Here is a 19,241-nt window from a genome sequence, read left to right on the forward strand (position 1 = left end):
TCCCCAGAGGGAGGACATGAGATGGTGCTGTATGAACATTTGCTTGAATGAGTTGTAATTTCGCCTGTTGAAGACAGTGGGTGCAATAGAGAAAAAGGCCTATAGTCTGGGACGCAGGTGGTGGTCGTGTGGGAGTGGGAGGGACAGAAGGCAGGGACAATGTGGGGGCACCACGGAATCAGATTCTTGGAGCTGAAGTGGAAAGCAAGACTTCTCGACAAGGCGAAAGGCCGTTTGATCTAAATGCAAATTCAAATATCTACTCAGAATGTTTTCTCTTCTAGACATGAACTACACTACCTGGTTAATTGGAAAATGAGGCATTTGTTGGAGTTGAAGATATATCAGAAAATTCTTGGTTTTAAGAGTTGGAGTTGGAAGAAAAAAATAAAACTCTCAGACTTTTATCTACCCCACCCTGACACCCAAAGCTACTGGCAAAGAATAAAGGCTTTGGAAGTTGGTTTGTTGAACTGAGGGGTTCTAAGAAAGCATCTAGTCAATTTCCCTCCTTAAAGGAAAGACTGAGGCCCAGAGAGGGCAATGTCACAGAGCTGGTCAAGTTGGGACTAGAATCTGAGGGTCCCCTCCCAGTTCCAAGGCTTTAGGGCCTGCACCCTAACCCCCTCCACCCAAGCCCCCAGCAGTTCCTTGCACCCCCTCCCCACTAGCCCTCTCCATCCTTCATCCCCTCTACTCGCTCCGTCCCTTTGTCAGGGGACAGCCCTTGGGCACAGTCTGCCCCTGGCACAGACTGTGCTCCCTGCTGCCTGACTGCCTCTAATGAGATTATATTCCTGGTGAAATAGACCAGAGTTAATTCCCTCTGGCTTTAAAGGGCAGGCCCGGCCACTAGAAAGAGCAAAAAGAAAACCTTTCTCTAAAAATGATAAATGTAGATAATAATCCCTGTTCCACACGGTACAGTCCCCGCTGCTTTCACAGACATTCTTTGGAGCGGATGTTGCAGCAACCCTAGTAAAGTAGATGCTGTATTTCTATGTCTGTTTTATGGATGGGGAAACTGAGGCACAGTGAGTTTCAGTGGCTTGTTCAGGATCCCACAGCTAGTCCGTGGCAGAGCTGGGACTTGAATGTAGGTCCCTTGGGCTCTGTCATCTTTGAAAATAATAAGCCCTAAGAACCTACAGAGGGCTTAGCTTTAGGCTCAAGGCAGCCCTGACGGAAACACATCACAGCGAGTGGCAGAGCCAGTTTGAACTCAGGTCCACTGTCAAATCCTGCATTCCCCTCGGTTCAAAGGCTAAGCACCTTTGAACCCATCTGCCTGTTCATGTGGTGGAAACTGAGCCAGCATAGGCCTGAATTACGCTCTGCTACCTGCCAGCTCTGTGACCTGGAGCCAGGGACTCCGGCTGCTGGGTCTCGATCATGAAGGAGGGAATCCTAGGCTGTCAGGATGGCTCCCTGCGGTTCGCGCAGCGCTGGCACTCAGCACACGTCGTGGCTCTCCTCTCTTCGCCTCGATTTCTTCATCTAAAACGATTCACATTGTACTTACTCTTGGGATTTGTGTTAAGATTAAATGTGTGCATACAAGTAATATGTTTTTATTTATTTTTAATTTTTTTTTTTTTTTGGTACGTGCCCCTAGCGGGAACTGAACCCGGGACTCTCTGGTCTGCAGGCCAACGCTCCAACTGCTGAGCTAAACCAGCCAGGGCACAAGTAATGTGTTTTTAGAACAACCCGGTGCACAATAAATGCTTACTTAATGTTATCAATCAATTGGCAATTAGCTAGTATCTTACTGCCTTGCTTTCAATTCTTTCTGGAAAGAAGTGGGGGTAAAATCTGAGCTACTAAGCACATGTTCCTCTTGCTCCTCCCACCAGTGCCTGGCCCCCTCTGTTTAAGAGAAGCACTTGACTGTGAGGTCCGAGCCCCTGACCACGTGGCCTGCTCTAATTTCCTAGGCCCTAATCTTCTCCCAGCTCCTAATGATGCAGCTGGTAATAGGATTGTGGCTTCTCTCTGGGGCAGCCACGAAGGCCATGGCCGTTTGGTCGGCAACGGGTGCTTAGCAACCCTGACCCCCTGCCTGCTGAGGAGCCAAAGCCCCCAGCCAGGACCGTGTGCCCCTGGCTGGCCTCACGTGCATGGAATGGTGCTGTGCCTGGTGCCAGCAGGCTGGGATCACCATGGTGCCGGGTGCCCTCCTGGCACGAGGGAAGGATGTTTGTAAGCGGAATGGACTGCTCATCCTGTCTGTGCTATCTGTCACTGTGGGCTGCCTTCTCGGCTTCTTCCTGAGGACCCAGCGCCTCTCACCACAGGTTAGCCACCTGGGCATCACGGGGTCCCCCTTGAGGAGGGGCGTGAGGGCCTGAGGGATCTGAGGGTCACATTCCCTCTTCATGACTCCCTGGTGACAACACAGTGGGTAAGTCACTTTGCCTCTCTGAGTATCAGTTTTCTCATCTGTAACATGGGTGTGAAAAATACATTACAGAACTAGAGTGAATCCAATAAAATGTCTGAGCAAGAGGTTACGAACTGGCATCACCAGGGGAATGAGAGGCGAGAATGCCTCATCAGAGTTAACACGGTGCTGAGAGCTGTGCGGGAGGGAAGAATGGGGTCCCACAGAGTGTGAGGCAGGCATCAGAGAACCCCGTCCAAAGCAGCTCCTATGAGCAGAGACCTAGAAAGGGTATTGTAGGCAGAGTAACAGCAGGAACGAGGCACAGAGGCATGAAAGACGGGAAGGTGTGGAGCAAGCTGTTTATGGCGGCTGGAACGAACACTGTGAGGCCTCTCGATCCCATCGCCAAGCATGGACTTGGTGCAGCCATGAGAAGCTCTGAGCAGGGGAGTGATGTGGCCAGATCTGAGCTTGAGGAGACCCCTCTGGTGCTGAATGTAGGGTGGGCAGTGGTGGGACAGGCAGGGGCCAAGTGAGGAGGTGGCTGCAGGGCTGAGGCGTGACAGTGGGGATGAATGGGACAGCTCTGAGAATCGTTTCCGAAAGAGGAAGCTTCAGGATGTGGTGGCTGATTGGATGTGGGATTGGAGGACAGGGAGACAAGGCAGGTCCCCAGGGTTCTGGCCTATATAACTGTGAGGGTGAAGACGCCTTGCCTGGGAAAGGGCCCCTTTTCCTCTCAGTACCCCTCTCCCAGGCAAAGGAGGGACAGTCACAGGTGCTAAAACATGATACTGACCCTTGTTAAAATGGTAGGAAGACTATTTAGGTGACAACTGTCAAGACTATGGCTATAGGGGAGGAACACTGGGCTCAAATCCAAATACAATAAAGACAGCTGGGGATTTATGGCCAATGAGCATAGTGAGAGTGAAGAGAAAAATGACAGGATTCTTGTTGAAGGCAAAGTGGGGATTCTCCCTGAACTGACTTAGCAGGATTTTTGCTCCAATTGTGCTAGGCAGGCTGAAGACCGGACCAAGGGTGAGGCCGCATAGAAAAGAGGGCTCAGAGGAGCCTGTCTAAAGTTTGGTCAACGAACTTTGCCCATGGGCTCTTGGAAAATTCTCAATTTCATAAAACTTTTCTTCCTTTAGTTCACTGATATCTATTGTGAATCCTACAACTGGGGCAAACTTTGTCTTTCATTAAAAGGAAAACACCCCCTCCCTGGGAATCGAGCCACTTCCTAGAGTAACACTGCTCAGCCACAGTCAGTTATTTGGGGAGAAGCATGGACTCTGGAGGCAGAGGAACTCTGAACTTTGATTCCACTAGTAAGTGGCTGTGCGGCCCTCGGCAAAATCCTATCTCCTTTTTGGGCCTCAGTTTCCTTATCTATAAAATGGACTGGGGGCACTGTACGTCCACTAGAATTGTTGAGGAATAAACAGGACCCATCAGTGCCTGGCATACAGTGGGTGCTGAGCGAATGTTAGTTCCCTTCTCCCTCCCTTAGCTACCTGTCCAAGTCCTACCTACATCAAGACCATCTCCTATTGCATAAACTTCTTCCAGACCCGCCCATATCTGAGATAATACTCTCCTCCCACATCACCCCCTGCTCAGCCCTGCACTGAAACACAGCTGCCGGCTCTCTTGCTTCAGGGCCATTTGGTATGAGTCTATTTCTCCCGTCAGACTTCAACTTGCTGAATGTCACGTGGACTTTCTTGAACCAAAATGTGAGCCTAGCTCAGTGCTTATCACAGAAAGAGCCCTCCCTCAGCTATTTGCTGAATTAAACTGGCAATGGCACAATCTGCTATCTAGTTTCTTTAATTGTCCTCAACAACAAAAATATATTTCCTGCAGGAAGATTATTTGGTGAAAATAAGTTGGAATGCTTATTATTAAAAGCCAGACTCATCTGGGGCCTCCGTTGCCAAAGCTGCCTTCCCCATCTGTTTGGAAATGCAAATGTATTCCAATCTGAATTACCTGCCAGCTAAACTGAAGGAAGGACGTGGAGTCTTAGAACAATTATTTGGCAGGAATTGGCTTTCTCAGTATCTTACTTTGAAGCCCAGGAGATGTTTGTTTGATCTCTGCCTGTGACTCAGAACCAAGCTTATGCAACAGTCAAAAATCATAAACAATTTGCAAAAGGGTAGAAGGTCATATTTGAGAAAAGAACTTACAAAATCACAAAATTTATAAATTGTAATTTTTAAAAAATGAATATCTCATTAAAAAAATATAGACCATGTTGAGAGTTCCAGTTAAACCATGGTGAATTTATAACTTCACCCATTTTCTTTCCTTCCTGGAATAGTAATGGAATTTTTTTTAAATGCTCACCTGAGGATATGTATATATTGATTTCAGAGAGAGAGAGAGAGTAAGAGGAGGAGAAGGAGGAGGAGGAGAGAGAGAAACATCAATGTGAGAGAGAAACATTGATCAGTTGCCTCCCAAACACACTGAGACTGGAATCAAACCTGAAACCAAGGCATGTGCCCTGACCAGGAGTCAAACCCATAACCTTTTGTTGTACAGAACAATGCTCCAACAAACTGAGCCACCTGGCCCGGGCTAAATCTTTTCTTTCTTTCTTTCTTTTTTTTTTTTTATCCTCACCCGAGGACATTTTTCCATTTTTTGTTCAGATAGAGCGGGAGGGAGAGAGAAGAAGAGAGAGAGAGAGAGAAACATCGATGTGAAGGGACACATCGAGTGGCTGCCACCCTCACGACCAACCAGGGCCGGGGACAAACTGCAACCGAGGTACGTGCCCTTAGCGGGAACCGAACCCGGGTCTCTCTGTACCGCAGGCCGACGCTCCAACCGCTGAGCCAAACCGGCCAGGGCCTAAATCTTTTCTTAAGTTCTTGAAAGTGTGAGAGGAGATACAGAGACCATCAAACAGAATGGGGTGCCAAAGGACAGGACAATCCAAGAACAAGAAAGAACTTTTGGAAATTAAAAAGAGATGAGCCTTTTCCTGTGGGAGCCACCGGGTCGAGAGGAGTGTGGCCATCTCCTCTCCCCGCCATGGCGTGTGCTCGTCCACTAATATCCATGTACTCTGAAAAGGGGGAATCTTCTAGCAAAAATGTCACTTTGCCTGCTGTGTTCAAGGCTCCCATTCGACCAGACATTGTGAACTTTGTTCACACCAACTTGCGCAAAAACAATAGACAGCCCTATGCTGTCAGTGAACTGGCAGGTCATCAAACCAGTGCTGAGTCTTGGGGTACTGGCAGAGCTGTGGCTCGGATTCCAAGAGTTCGAGGTGGTGGAACTCACCGTTCTGGCCAGGGTGCTTTTGGAAATATGTGTCGTGGGGGCCGCATATTTGCACCAACCAAAACCTGGCGCCGTTGGCACCGTAGAGTGAACACAACACAGAAACGATATGCCATCTGCTCTGCCCTGGCTGCCTCGGCCTTACCAGCACGGGTCATGTCTAAAGGTCATCGAATTGAGGAAGTTCCTGACCTTCCTTTGGTGGTTGAAGATAAAGTTGAAAGTTACAAGAAAACCAAGGAGGCTGTTTTGCTTCTTAAGAAACGTAAGGCCTGGAATGATATCAAAAAGGTCTATGCCTCTCAGCGAATGAGAGCTGGCAAGGGCAAAATGAGAAACCGACGTCGTATCCAGCGCAGGGGACCCTGCATTATCTATAATGACAACGGTATCATCAAAGCCTTCAGAAGCATCCCTGGAATTACTCTGCTTAATGTAAGCAAACTGAACATTTTGAAACTTGCTCCTGGTGGGCACGTGGGCTGTTTCTGCATTTGGACTGAAAGTGCTTTCCGCAAGTTAGATAATCTGTATGGCACTTGGCGTAAAGCTGCCTCCCTCAAGAGTAACTACAGCCTTCCTATGCACAAGATGCTCAATACAGACCTTAGTAGAATCTTGAAAAGCCCAGAGATACAAAGAGCCCTCCGAGCACCACGTAAGAAGATTCATCGCAGAGTCCTGAAGAAGAATCCACTGAAAAACCTGAGAATCATGTTGAAGCTAAACCCATATGCAAAGACCATGCGCCGGAACACTATTCTTCGCCAGGCCAAGGACCACAAGCTCCGTGTGGATAAAGCAGCAGCAGCATTAGAAGCCAAATCAGATGAGAAGGGAGTTCCAGTCAAGAAGCCTGTGATAGGGAAGAAAGGAAAGAAGGCTGTTGGCGTTAAGCCGAAGAAGCCTCTGGTGGGAAAAAAGGCTGCAGCTACCAAGAAACCAGCAACTGAGAAGAAGCCCACAGAAAAGAAACCCACCACAGAAGAAAAGAAACCTGTGGCATAAACTTAAATTCGTTTATTCCATAAAGGTCAAATCACTTTGGACAGCTAATCTTGAATAAAAACATGATCAAAGACAGTGAGAGAAAAAAAAAAAAAGAGATGAGCCAAGATTAAATTATCAATAGCTAGGATAAAGTTGTAGAAATCTCCCAGTAAATAAGACAACAGAGATGAAAAAAGAAAAAAAAAATTAGAATGTCCAACATCCAACTCTCTGAGTTTTAGAGATCACTAACAGAAAAAAAAAATCACAAAAAATAAAAGAAAGTTTCTCAAAAATGAAAGGTATGCCCAGCACTATGAATTTTTTAAAAAGAAAGAAAAAAATCTGATACCATGGTACATCACCATGAAAATAACAGGAAATTAGAGATAAACAGATGATCCTTAAATGGTTCTGAGGAAATAAAACAAGTCTCATGTAAAGAATAGGAAGTAAGGCCCTGGCCAGTTTGGCTCAGCGGTTAGAGCGTTGGCCTGCGGTCCGGAGAGACCCGGGTTCGGTTCCCGCTAAGGGCACGTACTTCGGTTGCAAGTTTGTCCCGGGCCCTGGTTGGTCGTGCGGGTGGCAGCCACTCGATGTGTCCCTTCACATCGATGTTTCTCTCTCTCTCTCCCTTCCTCTCTCTCCCTCCCACTCTATCTGTACAAAAAATGGAAAAATGTCCTCAGGTGAGGATAAAAAAAAAAGAATAGGAAGTAAGGAAGCTCCAAACATCTTAAGCGACACTGGAATCTGGAAGGCCTTTAAGTTTGGAGGGGAAATTCTTTTAATTAATTTATTTTTATTGAATTTATTGGGGTGATATTGGTTAATAAAATGATATATGTTTCAGGCATACAGTTCAATAATACATCATCTGTAGATTGTATTGTGTGTTCACCACCCCATGTCAAATCTCCGTGGAGGGGAAATCCTTTTAAACTGAGAATCTTATACATGTCTAGACTGCTGTCAGAGTTAAAGGTAGAAGAAAGGCATTTTTACTTATGTAAGGACTCAGACGTTTCTCTCCCATCCACTCTCTGAGGAAGCTACCAAAGATGGTCCGCAAAACAAGGAAGTAAACCTAGAAGACAAGAGATTCAGGAAAGTGGGGACTCTGAACAGGAGAAAGTCCCAGAATGACAGCGAAGAAGAGGCCCAGGACAACCCCTGGGCGGAGAGCAATGTGTCCGACTGGAATAGGAAGGGGGGAACCCTTGGACTGAGGTCCCAGGGGGCATCAGAGGAACTGATGCGCTTGAGCACATAGAAAGTGCTCGTTGGGCCTTTGAAAAGCATTGAGAAGAAATGACAGAGGTTCACAGAAAAGAAGACAAATGAAAAACCAGTCAGTCAATTGTTAACTGTAGGAAAGTTAAGTTATACAAGAAAGGGTGTACAAAAAATGAAGGTTGTACAAAAAAGGTTGTAGCATACTACTTGGCTCAACAGTGACCAATATTTTATGATCAAAATATTGTAAACCTTGACTATTAATGTGACCATGAATTGATATAATGGTGAAATAGTAGGGGGGGGACAGGAATAGGAACTAAGTCTTCATCTGTCATGGCAGACATCAGAAAGATATATCTAGAAATAGTATTATAATCGGTTTTTTTTTATCTTCACCCAAGGACATTTTTTCCATTTTTTGTTCAGATAGAGTGGGAGGGAGAGAGAGGAAGAGAGAGAGAGAGAGAAACATCGATGTGAAAGGGACACATCGAGTGGCTGCCACTGGCACCACCAACCAGGGCCGGGGACAAACTGCAACCGAGGTACATGCCCTTAGCGGGAACTGAACCCGGGTCTCTCTGGACCACAGGCCTACGCTCTAACCGCTGACCCAAACCGGCCAGGGCTACAATTGTATTATTTAGAAATAACTAGGGAAAACAGCTAGAGGAGTTAAGGATGTTCACTCCTAGGAAGCTGGGTTGGGATAGAGATGGGTGAGGAAGGGGCTGCCTTTTTATTATTATAGTGTATTTACATTAAAGAATATACACAGGGGTTAAAATTAAAAATATGTAGGCCCGGGACAAACTTGCAACCGAAGTACGTGCCCTTAGCGGGAACCGAACCCGGGTCTCTCCGGACCGCAGGCCGACGCTCTAACCGCTGAGCCAAACCGGCCAGGGCGATAGGTATATTTTTAAAAGTAGAATTTCTGGTGCACTGCCATGGTAGCAGAACCGGAGGAGGAGGCCTGACTTCCGGTCCTCACTGTTGCTAACTCACTCTGTGGGGCAATCACCTTCCTCTCTGGGCTCAGCTTCCTCATCTACAAAATGAGTCAACTGGACTCAAAAATCTCTTAAAAACCCCTCGGCACCAAAATTCTATGATTTGGAGCTTTTCAGATCATCAGACCATTAACCAAGTGTTATGTTTGGCTTGGGTTTTTAGAAAAAAAAAAAATAGTTGCAAGTACAAAACTTTAACTGGGATGGTGTTTGCAAGGCCACGTACCAGCCTTTGCCAAACCAGACCCTCTAATGAAAGTGGCTCAGACTAGGGTGGCCAGAAACTGCAGAACTGAACTAAATTGAAATTTAAAACAGCACACCTAGTTACATTTGCATTTCAGATAAACAACCAACAATTTTTAGTATAAGTAAAGAACAAATATTTGTTGTGTCTGAAATTCAAATTTTACTGGGCATAGTGTGCTCTTCTGATTCAGTGGTCAGAGTCTGGTCATGTGATCTGGAGATAGCTGACTGGGCAAGAATGTAGCGCCCTAATCCAAACCCTGGGGATAGGCTGGAACCAGCAGCCCATGAGGAAGCCCAGCATAAGAACTCTGTCGGGCACATAAGAACTCTGGCTCAGCGGTTAGAGCGTCACCCTGCGGTCCAGAGAGACCCGGGTTCGGTTCCCACTAAGGGCATGTACCTTGGTTGCAGTGTGTCCCCGGCCCTGGTTGGGTCGCGTGGGTGGCAACCACTAGATGTTTCTCTCTCTCTCTCTCTCCCTTCCACTCTATCGGAACACCTCAGGTGAGGATAAAAAAAAAAAGAACTCTGGGGCGGGGAGCGGGGAGGGGAGGGGAGGCTCTTTAAGTGGTGCCTCACCCACCCAATCCAGTTCTCTTCCAGCATTTTAATGTGAGACCTACTATGAGCGGGGCTAGGGGGCAGACAATGGACCCAACACAGAAAGAAAAATAGACTCAAGAATACCATGGTCTGTCTATGAGGCAGTATTCTCATAAACTAGACTGAGAACTTCAGGGCAAAAACTGTGCCTATGTCTTTTTGGGGCACCCAGTGTGATGCCCGGCACCGTAGGTGTCAAATGAACGTGTGAAGAGTGTGCAGCCCTGCCCTCAGGCCACTCACCATCTGCTGCGGACACAGATTCACACCTCGATGGGCAGTGCCTGGTGCAGAGGTGGAGGAGAACCGTTGTTTGCTGCGATCACTGAACATTTGTTCTCAGCCAGGCACTCTGCCCGGTGCTTCATGTACACCCTCTTGTTTAAGCCTCCAGTGACCCTGTGGAGTGGTTTTTACCCTCATGTTACAGATGAGAAAAACTCAAGGAGGTGGAGGTTGAGGAGCTTGCTTAAGGCCACACAGCTAGTTATGGGGGTGGGGGGCAATATTAGGACCCAAGTCTGCTTGGCTCCAAAGCGTGTGTTTTCTCCACGGACTCTGCTGTCCACATGCCGGACAGGAGAGTGTGCGTGAAGCAGCGCTTGGAAGATGATAAAGAACTGAGCAACTTCACAGTCTGCACCGCCTGCTATAACCTCAGCTCTCGATGTGTTTTCAGGAAATTAGTTACTTCCAGTTTCCTGGGGAGCTCTTGATGAGGATGTTGAAGATGCTGATCCTACCACTGGTGGTCTCCAGGTGAGAGGCAAGGTATTTGGCTGGGAGGTCTCGGGCGGGGAGAGGAGAGGATTCTGTCCAGGTCCTGTGGGTTTGCTGCTCTTGCTGTGAGTGGCTGAACTGCACCTGTGGGCCTGGGAACAGTGTGATTGTGGGGCCTTTATGGGCAGGAGGCGGTGGCACAGGTTACTGGAGTCCGAGTTGTTCAATGGCACCAATTATTTCGGTCCCATCCAATGGACTTTTTAGTGACTTGAACAAGTGATTTGGAGTTAAAGGATGAGACATGATTCCAAGGTAGCTCAGGGCCAGGGGTTCAGGGATTGCTTCCCGGGGGAGGGGCTTTTTATGGTGAATGCAGCAAGGTGTGGGGGAATGATAACTTTGGATACCCTCAAGAGATGGCACCCTGGCTCAGCCGTGTACTGTACTGGCTGTGTATCCTTGGACAGGTTACTAAACTTCTTTGAGCCTCAGTTTCCTCATCTGTAAAATGAAAAATAACACCTACTCCTAAGAGTTATCATGAGGACTGTACGAGGTTATATATTTGCATGTGCTAAATGTTCAGGGGGCTGGATCATGGGGTGTGAGGGAGGAAGGAGGGAGATAAAGTTGGAGGGGATTTCTTGCTCAGTCATTAAAGACCTTGACTGCCAGGCTATAGAATTCAGACTTCACCCACTAGAGTGAGGGCCACAGGAAATCACTGGAGATCACTTGGTCCCTACACTGATGTGCTGGGTGACCTTGGGCAAGACCCTGCCCCTTTCTTTTCCAGATGTGTAATGAGCTGGCTGCTCTAGATAGTATCTAAGAGCCTTGTGCTCTGAGGCCATGGGTTTGTAATCTTCACTTCCTAGGACTTCTCTGCAGCGAGGGAAGCAGACAAGCCTCTGAATCCTGGAAGGTGTAGTGGGCTCTGTCCTCTGCAGCAGGGTCATCAGCCTGCCCCCGCCGCCCAGCCTCCCTGCTATTGAGGAATAAGACAGCTCCTCCCCCTTTCCCTGTAGTGTCCTGGACATAATGCTCTCCAGTCCTAGAGGCCAATTAATGGTACTTCCTGCTTCCCACAGGGAGGCTTTGTCAAGTACAGTTCAGCTTCCTGCAGGCAGCATTTAGGTCTCCCAAGACTCATTTTTCAAGGCTCTGCTGAAATGCCACCTCCTCTGGAAGCTTTCCCTGATCCCTCAACCAACTCTAGTTGTTGTCTCCTCTTTGTGCATCTTCCGAGTCATTCACTGAGTCAGCGAATCTCTCAAATTCCCAGTGGCCTGATGTTGCTAAACCCAAAGGCCACGCTCAGAGCTTGTTCCACGTGAGCTCTCCGCAGCAGCTGATACACTTGATAGAGTCCCTGGTCACTCTTTCCCGCCTGAAACACTCTTCCCTATGGCCTTACACTTTCCGCGCGCTCTGCTTGCTCTCTGCCCCTCTGTGCCGGTTTCTCTCCTTCCACTCAACCTGTAAATGTTGCAGTTTCTGCCCCGCCAGTGTGCTCGTGGTTGAGCAACAACCCATGCACCAGAAGGTCGCCAGTTCGATTCCTGTTCAGGCCACATGCCCAGGTTGTGGGCCCGATCCCCAGTGGGGGGCATGCAGGAGGTGGCCAATCGATGTTCTCTCTCATTGATGTTTCTAAGTTTCTCTCCCTCTCCCTTCCTCTCTCTCTCAAATCAATAAAAAAAAAAATTAAAAATAAATAAATGTTGCAGTTTCTTAGGATTTTTTCTAATCTGTCCTCGTGGCTTTAATATCCCACCTGTAAGTCCAACACCCCCCTATATAGATCTTCCTCCCAGAACTCTCCACACAACACTTATTATACATTGTTATGTCATATCTATTAAATTGTTGACTGGTTTCTTTATCTTCCACTGGACCATAAACTCTGAAAAGGCAGAGACAACATTCTGTTGAGGTTCCACTCGGGACCTAGCCAAATGCCAGGCACACAGCAGGTACTCATTAATATTAGTCAAGTGAGTTAATGGATGGATTCAACGATCGTGCATTGTGCTTCCTGGGTACTTGCCCCTGTGCTGGGCACTGCAGATGCAGAGATGAATGAGGGTCTGACTCTGAGGGGCTCAGGCTCTGTGAGAGACATGAAAAAATAGACAGTTTTGTGATAGCTAAATAAGTTCATGGAGGAAACACAGGACACCCCACTCTCTCGCCCCTCCCGTCCCTCCCCCCACTTCCCATTCTTTCCAGTTTTTGTGTTTTTAAATTTTTTTTTTTCTTTATTGATTTTAGAGAAGGAAAAGAAGGGAGAGGAAGAGAGAGATAAAAACATTGATGAGAGAGAACATTGATTGGCCGCCTCCTGCATGCCCCCCCACTGGGGATTTGGCCCACAACCTGGGCATGGGCCCTGACCGGGAATTAAACCGGCAACCTCTTGGTGGTTGAGCCACACCTGCCGGGTGTATTCTTTCCAGTTTTATTGCGAAGTAAAGCACAGGACTCTTGTTAGGCAGCTTTATCATCCTTTACTGTTGACCATCTTACTTCCTCTTACTCCCTTGTGTGGACCCTAGAATCAGACAGAATTGGGTTCCCACACTGGTCCTGACATTTTCTAGCTGTGTGACCCGGGGCAGGTCATTTAACTGAAAAGAAATCCTGAAGTCAGCAAGTCAGAGGTCTAGGTCTTAGGCCTGCTGCAGCACACATTGTCATGGGATCTTGGCCAAGGTACTCCTTACCCTGGGCCACAACTTACCCAGTTCATCTAGTGACTAAGGGCCGGTCCAGCTGTTGGAGTCTGGGTTCTCAAAGGCCTGATGTCTCCACCAGACTCAAGCGCTTTCTCTTGGCTGGAAATGGAATGTGGTATTAACTTGAGAAAAGCCAGTGTGTGTTCATACATTTTGTTTGTTTGTTTATTGGACAGTTTGGGCTGGTACAGAACAAGTGTCATTGAAAAAAGTTAGTGCTTTAAACTTTTCCTACTAAGAGAGAGTTAAAACTCCTTGGGGGGTGGGGAATGACACATTCCTGAGCCCCGATCCCCTATGTCCCTGATCCCTGCTTCCTTTACCTTCGACTGGTCTAAAATCCATCCATCCACCCATCACCCACAGTTCCCTGAGCTCTTGCTCCAGCCTGCCCAGAGCTGGGCATTCTGGTCCCCAAGGAGTACCTGGTGTGGGATTGTCACTCCGGGCTGAGCAAAAGCACTGGAGATGCTTTGAAAATTCAGATATCAGACCACATGCTGGGCTTACTGAGCAGACTTCAAAGGGGCCAAGCAGGTGTTTGTTTTAAATGTTCCACAGTGCTCTAATGGTTAAGAACAAAACAAAACCCTGGTGTCTTGGGATCAGGCCTTCTGGCTGGAGCTAGAGAGCCTGGTGTGAGGGCTGCTGCTCTTCGGTCCCTGAGGCCCCAAGCTATAACCCAGGAGACGGTGTTTCCTGCAGAGTAATTGCTCCGAGGCAATGGGAGGACACACATTTGCTTCTAGTCCCAGTAACCTGCAAGTCTGGGCCCCAAATCTTGGCCTTTGTGACTCCAAATGCTCTACCCTCTTTTCCAGGAGAACCTGCCACCCTTCCCTGTGCCAAGCCCCTGGGAGCAGGCCGCTCACCTCATTGGTCCCTAAGCATGCCACAAATTTTCTACCTCCACACTTTTGCCCATGCTGTTCCCCCTTCCACGAATGTCCTCATCTCTTAATTAGTCAAGTTCCACCCTATGCTCAAGACCCAGCTCAAGTTTCTGTCTGTGAAATCCTTCCAGCTCTTCGCTTATTGTTAATATCAATGACGACCTGTCTCCACTGTTGATGCTGCTTGTAACCCTGGATGTGCTCAGCGCTGTTAGTTAAACGAATTTGCAGTCTCCGCTGGCATAGCACGTTATGGGGGCTGACCTTTCTTTGTACAGTAGTGACATAGGAGTAAATCAGCATTGCTACCTGGACTAGCCACTCATGGAGCTAAAAGAGAAGTGCCCCTGCCCGGGGGTAGGACCAGTCGCCACGACCCCTCCATCGCATCACTGTGTTTTTATGTGAGACAGGGAGGGGGTCAGGTTCATTTCCCCCCTTGTCATTCACACTAACCTCTACCTGGTGGTCAGTATAACAGACTTTTGCAGGAGACAAGCAAAGGGAGATGAAGCGGTGTACAGAAGTGTGGGCAGTAATGGTGGAGGTTGATCAAGGGATGAAAAGATCCTGTGCCTGCCTTGGAGGGTCTCACCATCTGGCAGGGAGATAGTCACAGAGACACTTTGTTCCAGAGAAAGGAGGCCCAGGGAGAGGGACATGGGGCCAGCTGGCCTCGGCTGGAGCGCAATTCAGTCACTCTTTCCACAATCTGGCACATTCCAGCTGTTGGGCCTCTTTTTCTACAATCTACTGCAAACCAGCACCTAGCCCGAGCCTGCCTGAGACAGGCATGCCGCAGGCCAGCTGAGCGCAACCTGCCCCCGGCCAGTTGTGGCTCCGTAAGTCACAGCGAGGACAGCGAGCAGACAGCACAGGCGGGTGTGGCCAAGAATCTGCAAGAGGCTCCAGGGGAAGAGCAGGAGCTCTGGGGTCACTCACTAGATATGTGAACCTAACCAAGGCTCTTAGCATCTGAACTGCAGTGACCCAATCTGTAAAATGGGAAGAGCACCCCCCTCCCTCGCATGGCTCTTCCAAGAATGAAATAAGATAATGTGCTCAAAACAGCCAGCATGGCTCCTGATGCATTATGAATGTCACATGTTTTTCTAACTTACTAAAGCATCACCAGGCTTCTCCATGAAACCTTCTTCTTCTGCTTCTGCTCTCAGCAGGCAGTCCCTTTGGGTGACCTCCTCCTTCTTTGTGCTTTTACTTAGCACCACAGCTTGTCACTTCCTCTGGAAAGTCTGCGTTGACTCAGGCATGCTTGGGTGTTCCCTCAACACTGATACAAACCCACACGAGTCCTGACATCTGTGCTCACGGCAGCCATCCCAGGGCATGGACCATGTCCCAAGCATCTCCACGTAAGACCTGGGCCCAGAGCCATTCCCCAAGCTGGGACTGGAGAAGCCTCCCCGTTTACCATGAATTCCTAGTGCTGACTGCCTCTTGCTTTTCTCTGCCCTCTGGGTCCTACAACCAGTGGTGAGGCATAGCCTTCCTCAGTGTCCCATCCACATGCACACCCCTTGCTTCAAGCGGTTCATACCTTTAGCAACTTCACTGACACCTGGGAGCAAGGTCACAGATAAGGATCACATCGAGGAGTGTAAGCCCTTCAGCCATCTCTTGGATCTCCTCTCTCTCTCTCTCTCTCTCTCTCTCTCTCTCTCTCATAATATATATATATATATGTTATCTATTGCTGGCTAGCAAATTACCACAAACTTAGTGTCCATCCATTTATTATCTACCTGTTTCCCTGGCAGGGCTTAGTTGGATTCTGTTCTGTTCTTGGGGCGAGGGTCTCCCAAGGCTGCAATCAAGGTGTCAGCTGGGCTGTGCTCTCATCTGAAGGCTTGGCCAGAGAAGTCATTTCCTTGTAGCTGTTTGTCTGAGGGCCCAGCTTCTTAGTGGCTTTCAGCTAGAGGCCACCCTCAGGTCCTAAGGCAATTCCCTGCTTTCTGCCCTCTGTAAAGACAGTTCCCAACATGGCTCTTTGCTTCATCAAGGCTGGGAGTATGATCCCTCACTCTCCAGTCTTCTATGACAGTCTTGTACAACATAATCATAGGAGTGACATCCCATCGCCTTTGCCATATTCTATTGGAAGCAGGTCACAGATGGCACTCATATTCAGGGAGGGGGATTATACAAGGGTGTGGATCACTGGGGGTCACCTTAGGGTTTGTCCACCTTTTTCTCTCTCTCCCTGCACCTTGCTTCTCTCTACTGCCATTCCAAGAACAGCCAGAAATCCTGCCCTTCTTGTCTTTCAAAAGTTACCTCCACTCACGCCCTGTTTGTGGAGTGGGGTGGGCTGGGGGTGCTGCTCAGCTTCTGGTCCAAGAGGCTCATCAAAGAATTTCTTGTGAACCAGGATAACTCCTTTGCCACGAAAATAATTCTGGCGAATATGAATTTTTCTCAGGGACATCACAGGGTCTGGTACACAGTCAGTGCCTAATAAATGCTTATTAGGTGACTTAAGAGCAGTGGATGGGCAGTTGAAGCGGAATTCAGGGATGTTTCATGACTAGCATTTGAACTGAGGATGTTAGAGGTTATCTTTTTTTAATCTTTATTGTTGTAAGCATTACAGATGTCTCCCCTTTCCCCCCATTGATCCCCTCCTCCTTGATCCTACCCTCCTTCTGCCTTCCCCAAGAAGTTATCTTTTAAAGATGTTCTGTACTTTAAAAATTATATAAGCAAATCACAAACAGTTTGGAAAATGGGGGGGGGATCCCCTGTCATCACACAACCCTAATTCTGCCACTGTTACCTTCTTTCCCATGTTGGTTTTTAACGTTCTTTTTTTTTTCCTCACCCGAGGACATTTTTTCATTTTTTTGTTCAGATAGAGTGGGAGGGAGAGAGATGAAGAGAGAGAGAGAGAAACATCGATGGCAAAGGGACACATCCAGTGGTTGCCACCCGCACGACCAACCAGGGCCGGGGACAGACTGCAACCGAGGTACGTGCCCTTAGTGGGAACTGAACCCGGGTCTCTCTAGACCACAGGCTGACGCTCTAACTGCTGGGCCAAACTGGCCAGGGCTGTTTTTACCATTCTTAGCAGTGAACACATTGGCCCAGGTGAGGCCTTGGCTGACTAATTTGGAAGCTCTGCCTTGTCTGAGCCCCTGAGCTGGGCAGGCCTTTCCTCTGATGCTGACAAGAGGAGACCAGATCCACCAAACACTCACTTATTCATACAGAGAGATGAATACATGGCCCGGAGGACACATGCACACAGCCTCAGGCCAGAGCATCTCTCCCTGTAGGGTCACTGCTTGGGGACCGGCTGGTTAAATCTGTTTGCTGGCAGAAAGCTTATTTAATTGTATAGCAAATGTGACTCAGGGTTTGCCATTTTCAGTTAATTTCTGGGGGTCCCACCTGCTGGAGCCCCACCATATGTGCATTTAACTTAAGTAATTTCAGTTACATATGCTGTGAAAAGAGAGAAAAATAAGTTAAAGGGGCAAGAGTTCTTCCATTCAGAGCTTTACCCCCAAGTAAGTGTACCCTGGGAGGTTGACACCCAGCCAGTGCCAGTTCCTGCATGCCTCCCAAAAGGTATTTCCCTGGAGCCATTGTGATTCTAGGCCATGAAACAGGGTTGTTTGGGTGTTTGCTTGTTTTTTCTTAACATCATGGCTTCTAAGTGTACGCAGACTGCTTCGGCTGGTGTTCACTAAAGAAACACCAACTGATTCCAAAACTGGGAGGAGAGTGACTTGAATGATCTGTATGAAACTATACCTCCTGGACTTCACAGGCAACTTAAGGGATCTTCAGGGCTCAATTTATTTATACTTGGTTTCTGCCTGATGTACTGAATATGCTGAATGTAATCCTGCTTCTTTGTACAAGCAGGAATCCCAGTATCTTCCTCCTGAGCCTGTACCCCACAGGCCAAGGTCAGCTTATTTTATTCAGGCCAAGTAAATAAAGAGAAAACAGGAACATCTTGCCACTAGCCCTGTTGCTCTGGTTCCTTCCACATGGTGGCGCTGTTGAACACAGGTCCTGCACAGTCTGGTTCAAGCCTGCACACTGTCCCCTGCAGGTGCATATTTCTGCTCAGGTCACAGGGATGCCCTGCTCTGGCTCCTGAATCTCACCAAAGTGCTCAATCATTGTTCCCCAAAGCATCCTTAGTCAAGCCCTGAGCTTAGTTCCCTGGGGTTGAACCCTGAATCTCTTTTTCCTCCTGGTAGATTAGCCTGAGGGGCCTTTATGGCAACAGACCTTGGTCATGGGCATCCTAAGTATACCTAGACCCTAACTTCAAATCATAGGGTGCAAGGGTTGGGATCTTAGTCTCTTTTCTCTCAGAAGACCCCCGAGTCTCTCTTGCAAATTGGTTCACCTTTCCATAACTCTGCAGATCTTCAGTTCTTCACTTCCATCAAACCACCAAAGTCTCTCTGTTTCCCTGGACAATGTGTGCCTTCTTACCTTACATTTGCCATTCGTAAAATTCTTCTAAAAACAACATCAGCTGCAAGGAGACTTGCTGTCTCGACCTATAAACAGAAGCCTCAGATAAAATTTAGAAAATTCTGCCTCTCATTACATTGGCATAGGCTCTAATAGTCTGATGGTTGGACCTGCAACAACACTGTCATGTCCTTGAACTAGGGTCCCTCTCCCATGGGTGGTGCTTTATGGGTGCTGAGTGATTTGCCACTCTCAGCTGTCTTCTCTGTGCTCCACTGCTGGCTGGGCCCATGCTAATTACACCTTCTTTCATTAGAAAAGTCAAGTCTTTTAGGCCTGGGAGCCTTCCTTTTCCCATTTTCTCTCCGTAATACCACTTGTCTGATCTGTTGGCTTTTAATTTATAGTTTAACCCAAAGAGTATTGCAACTTTCTGTTCCTTTAAGTTCTTAGAGGACACTTACTGTTACTTCTGCAAAAATAAGTCTATCTGCTTCTTTTGTCTTTTTCATTTAACATGATGTCGTAAGACTTGTCCTGCTGCACCCTCATCATAATCCTGTTTCACTCTTCCTCTCAGGGCTGGGGCAGAGTTTGCAAAGCCCTCTTGCCTTCACTAGACACAGGATGCTGCTGG

At 47.9% G+C, this 19,241-nt stretch overlaps 2 protein-coding genes across 9 annotated transcripts in view; both read left to right on the plus strand.

Moving 5' to 3' along the window:
* Nucleotides 1–1,972: 1,972 nt before the first annotated feature.
* The window catches only part of SLC1A7 (solute carrier family 1 member 7), a 46,151-nt gene continuing 28,882 nt past the window's right edge, over nucleotides 1,973–19,241 (plus strand). For 7 of the 8 annotated variants that reach the window (XM_036255386.1, XM_036255388.1, XM_036255387.1 and 4 more), the window contains exons 1-2: nucleotides 1,973–2,297; nucleotides 10,472–10,551. In XM_036255386.1, coding sequence (XP_036111279.1) covers nucleotides 2,121–2,297; nucleotides 10,472–10,551 — 257 coding nt within the window. In that variant the 5' untranslated portion in view covers nucleotides 1,973–2,120. The remainder of the gene's footprint in view (nucleotides 2,298–10,471; nucleotides 10,552–19,241) is intronic. The other variant, XM_036255390.1, reaches the window with a different exon arrangement.
* Nucleotides 5,405–6,780, plus strand: LOC118626087 (60S ribosomal protein L4-like). Its single transcript, XM_036255394.1, has one exon. It carries the CDS (start codon nucleotides 5,441–5,443, stop codon nucleotides 6,701–6,703), a length of 1,263 nt encoding a protein of 420 aa, XP_036111287.1. The 5' UTR covers nucleotides 5,405–5,440; the 3' UTR covers nucleotides 6,704–6,780.

This window comes from Molossus molossus, unplaced genomic scaffold (genome assembly GCF_014108415.1).
Source record: "Molossus molossus isolate mMolMol1 unplaced genomic scaffold, mMolMol1.p scaffold_m16_p_12, whole genome shotgun sequence".
Taxonomy (NCBI): domain Eukaryota; kingdom Metazoa; phylum Chordata; class Mammalia; order Chiroptera; family Molossidae; genus Molossus; species Molossus molossus.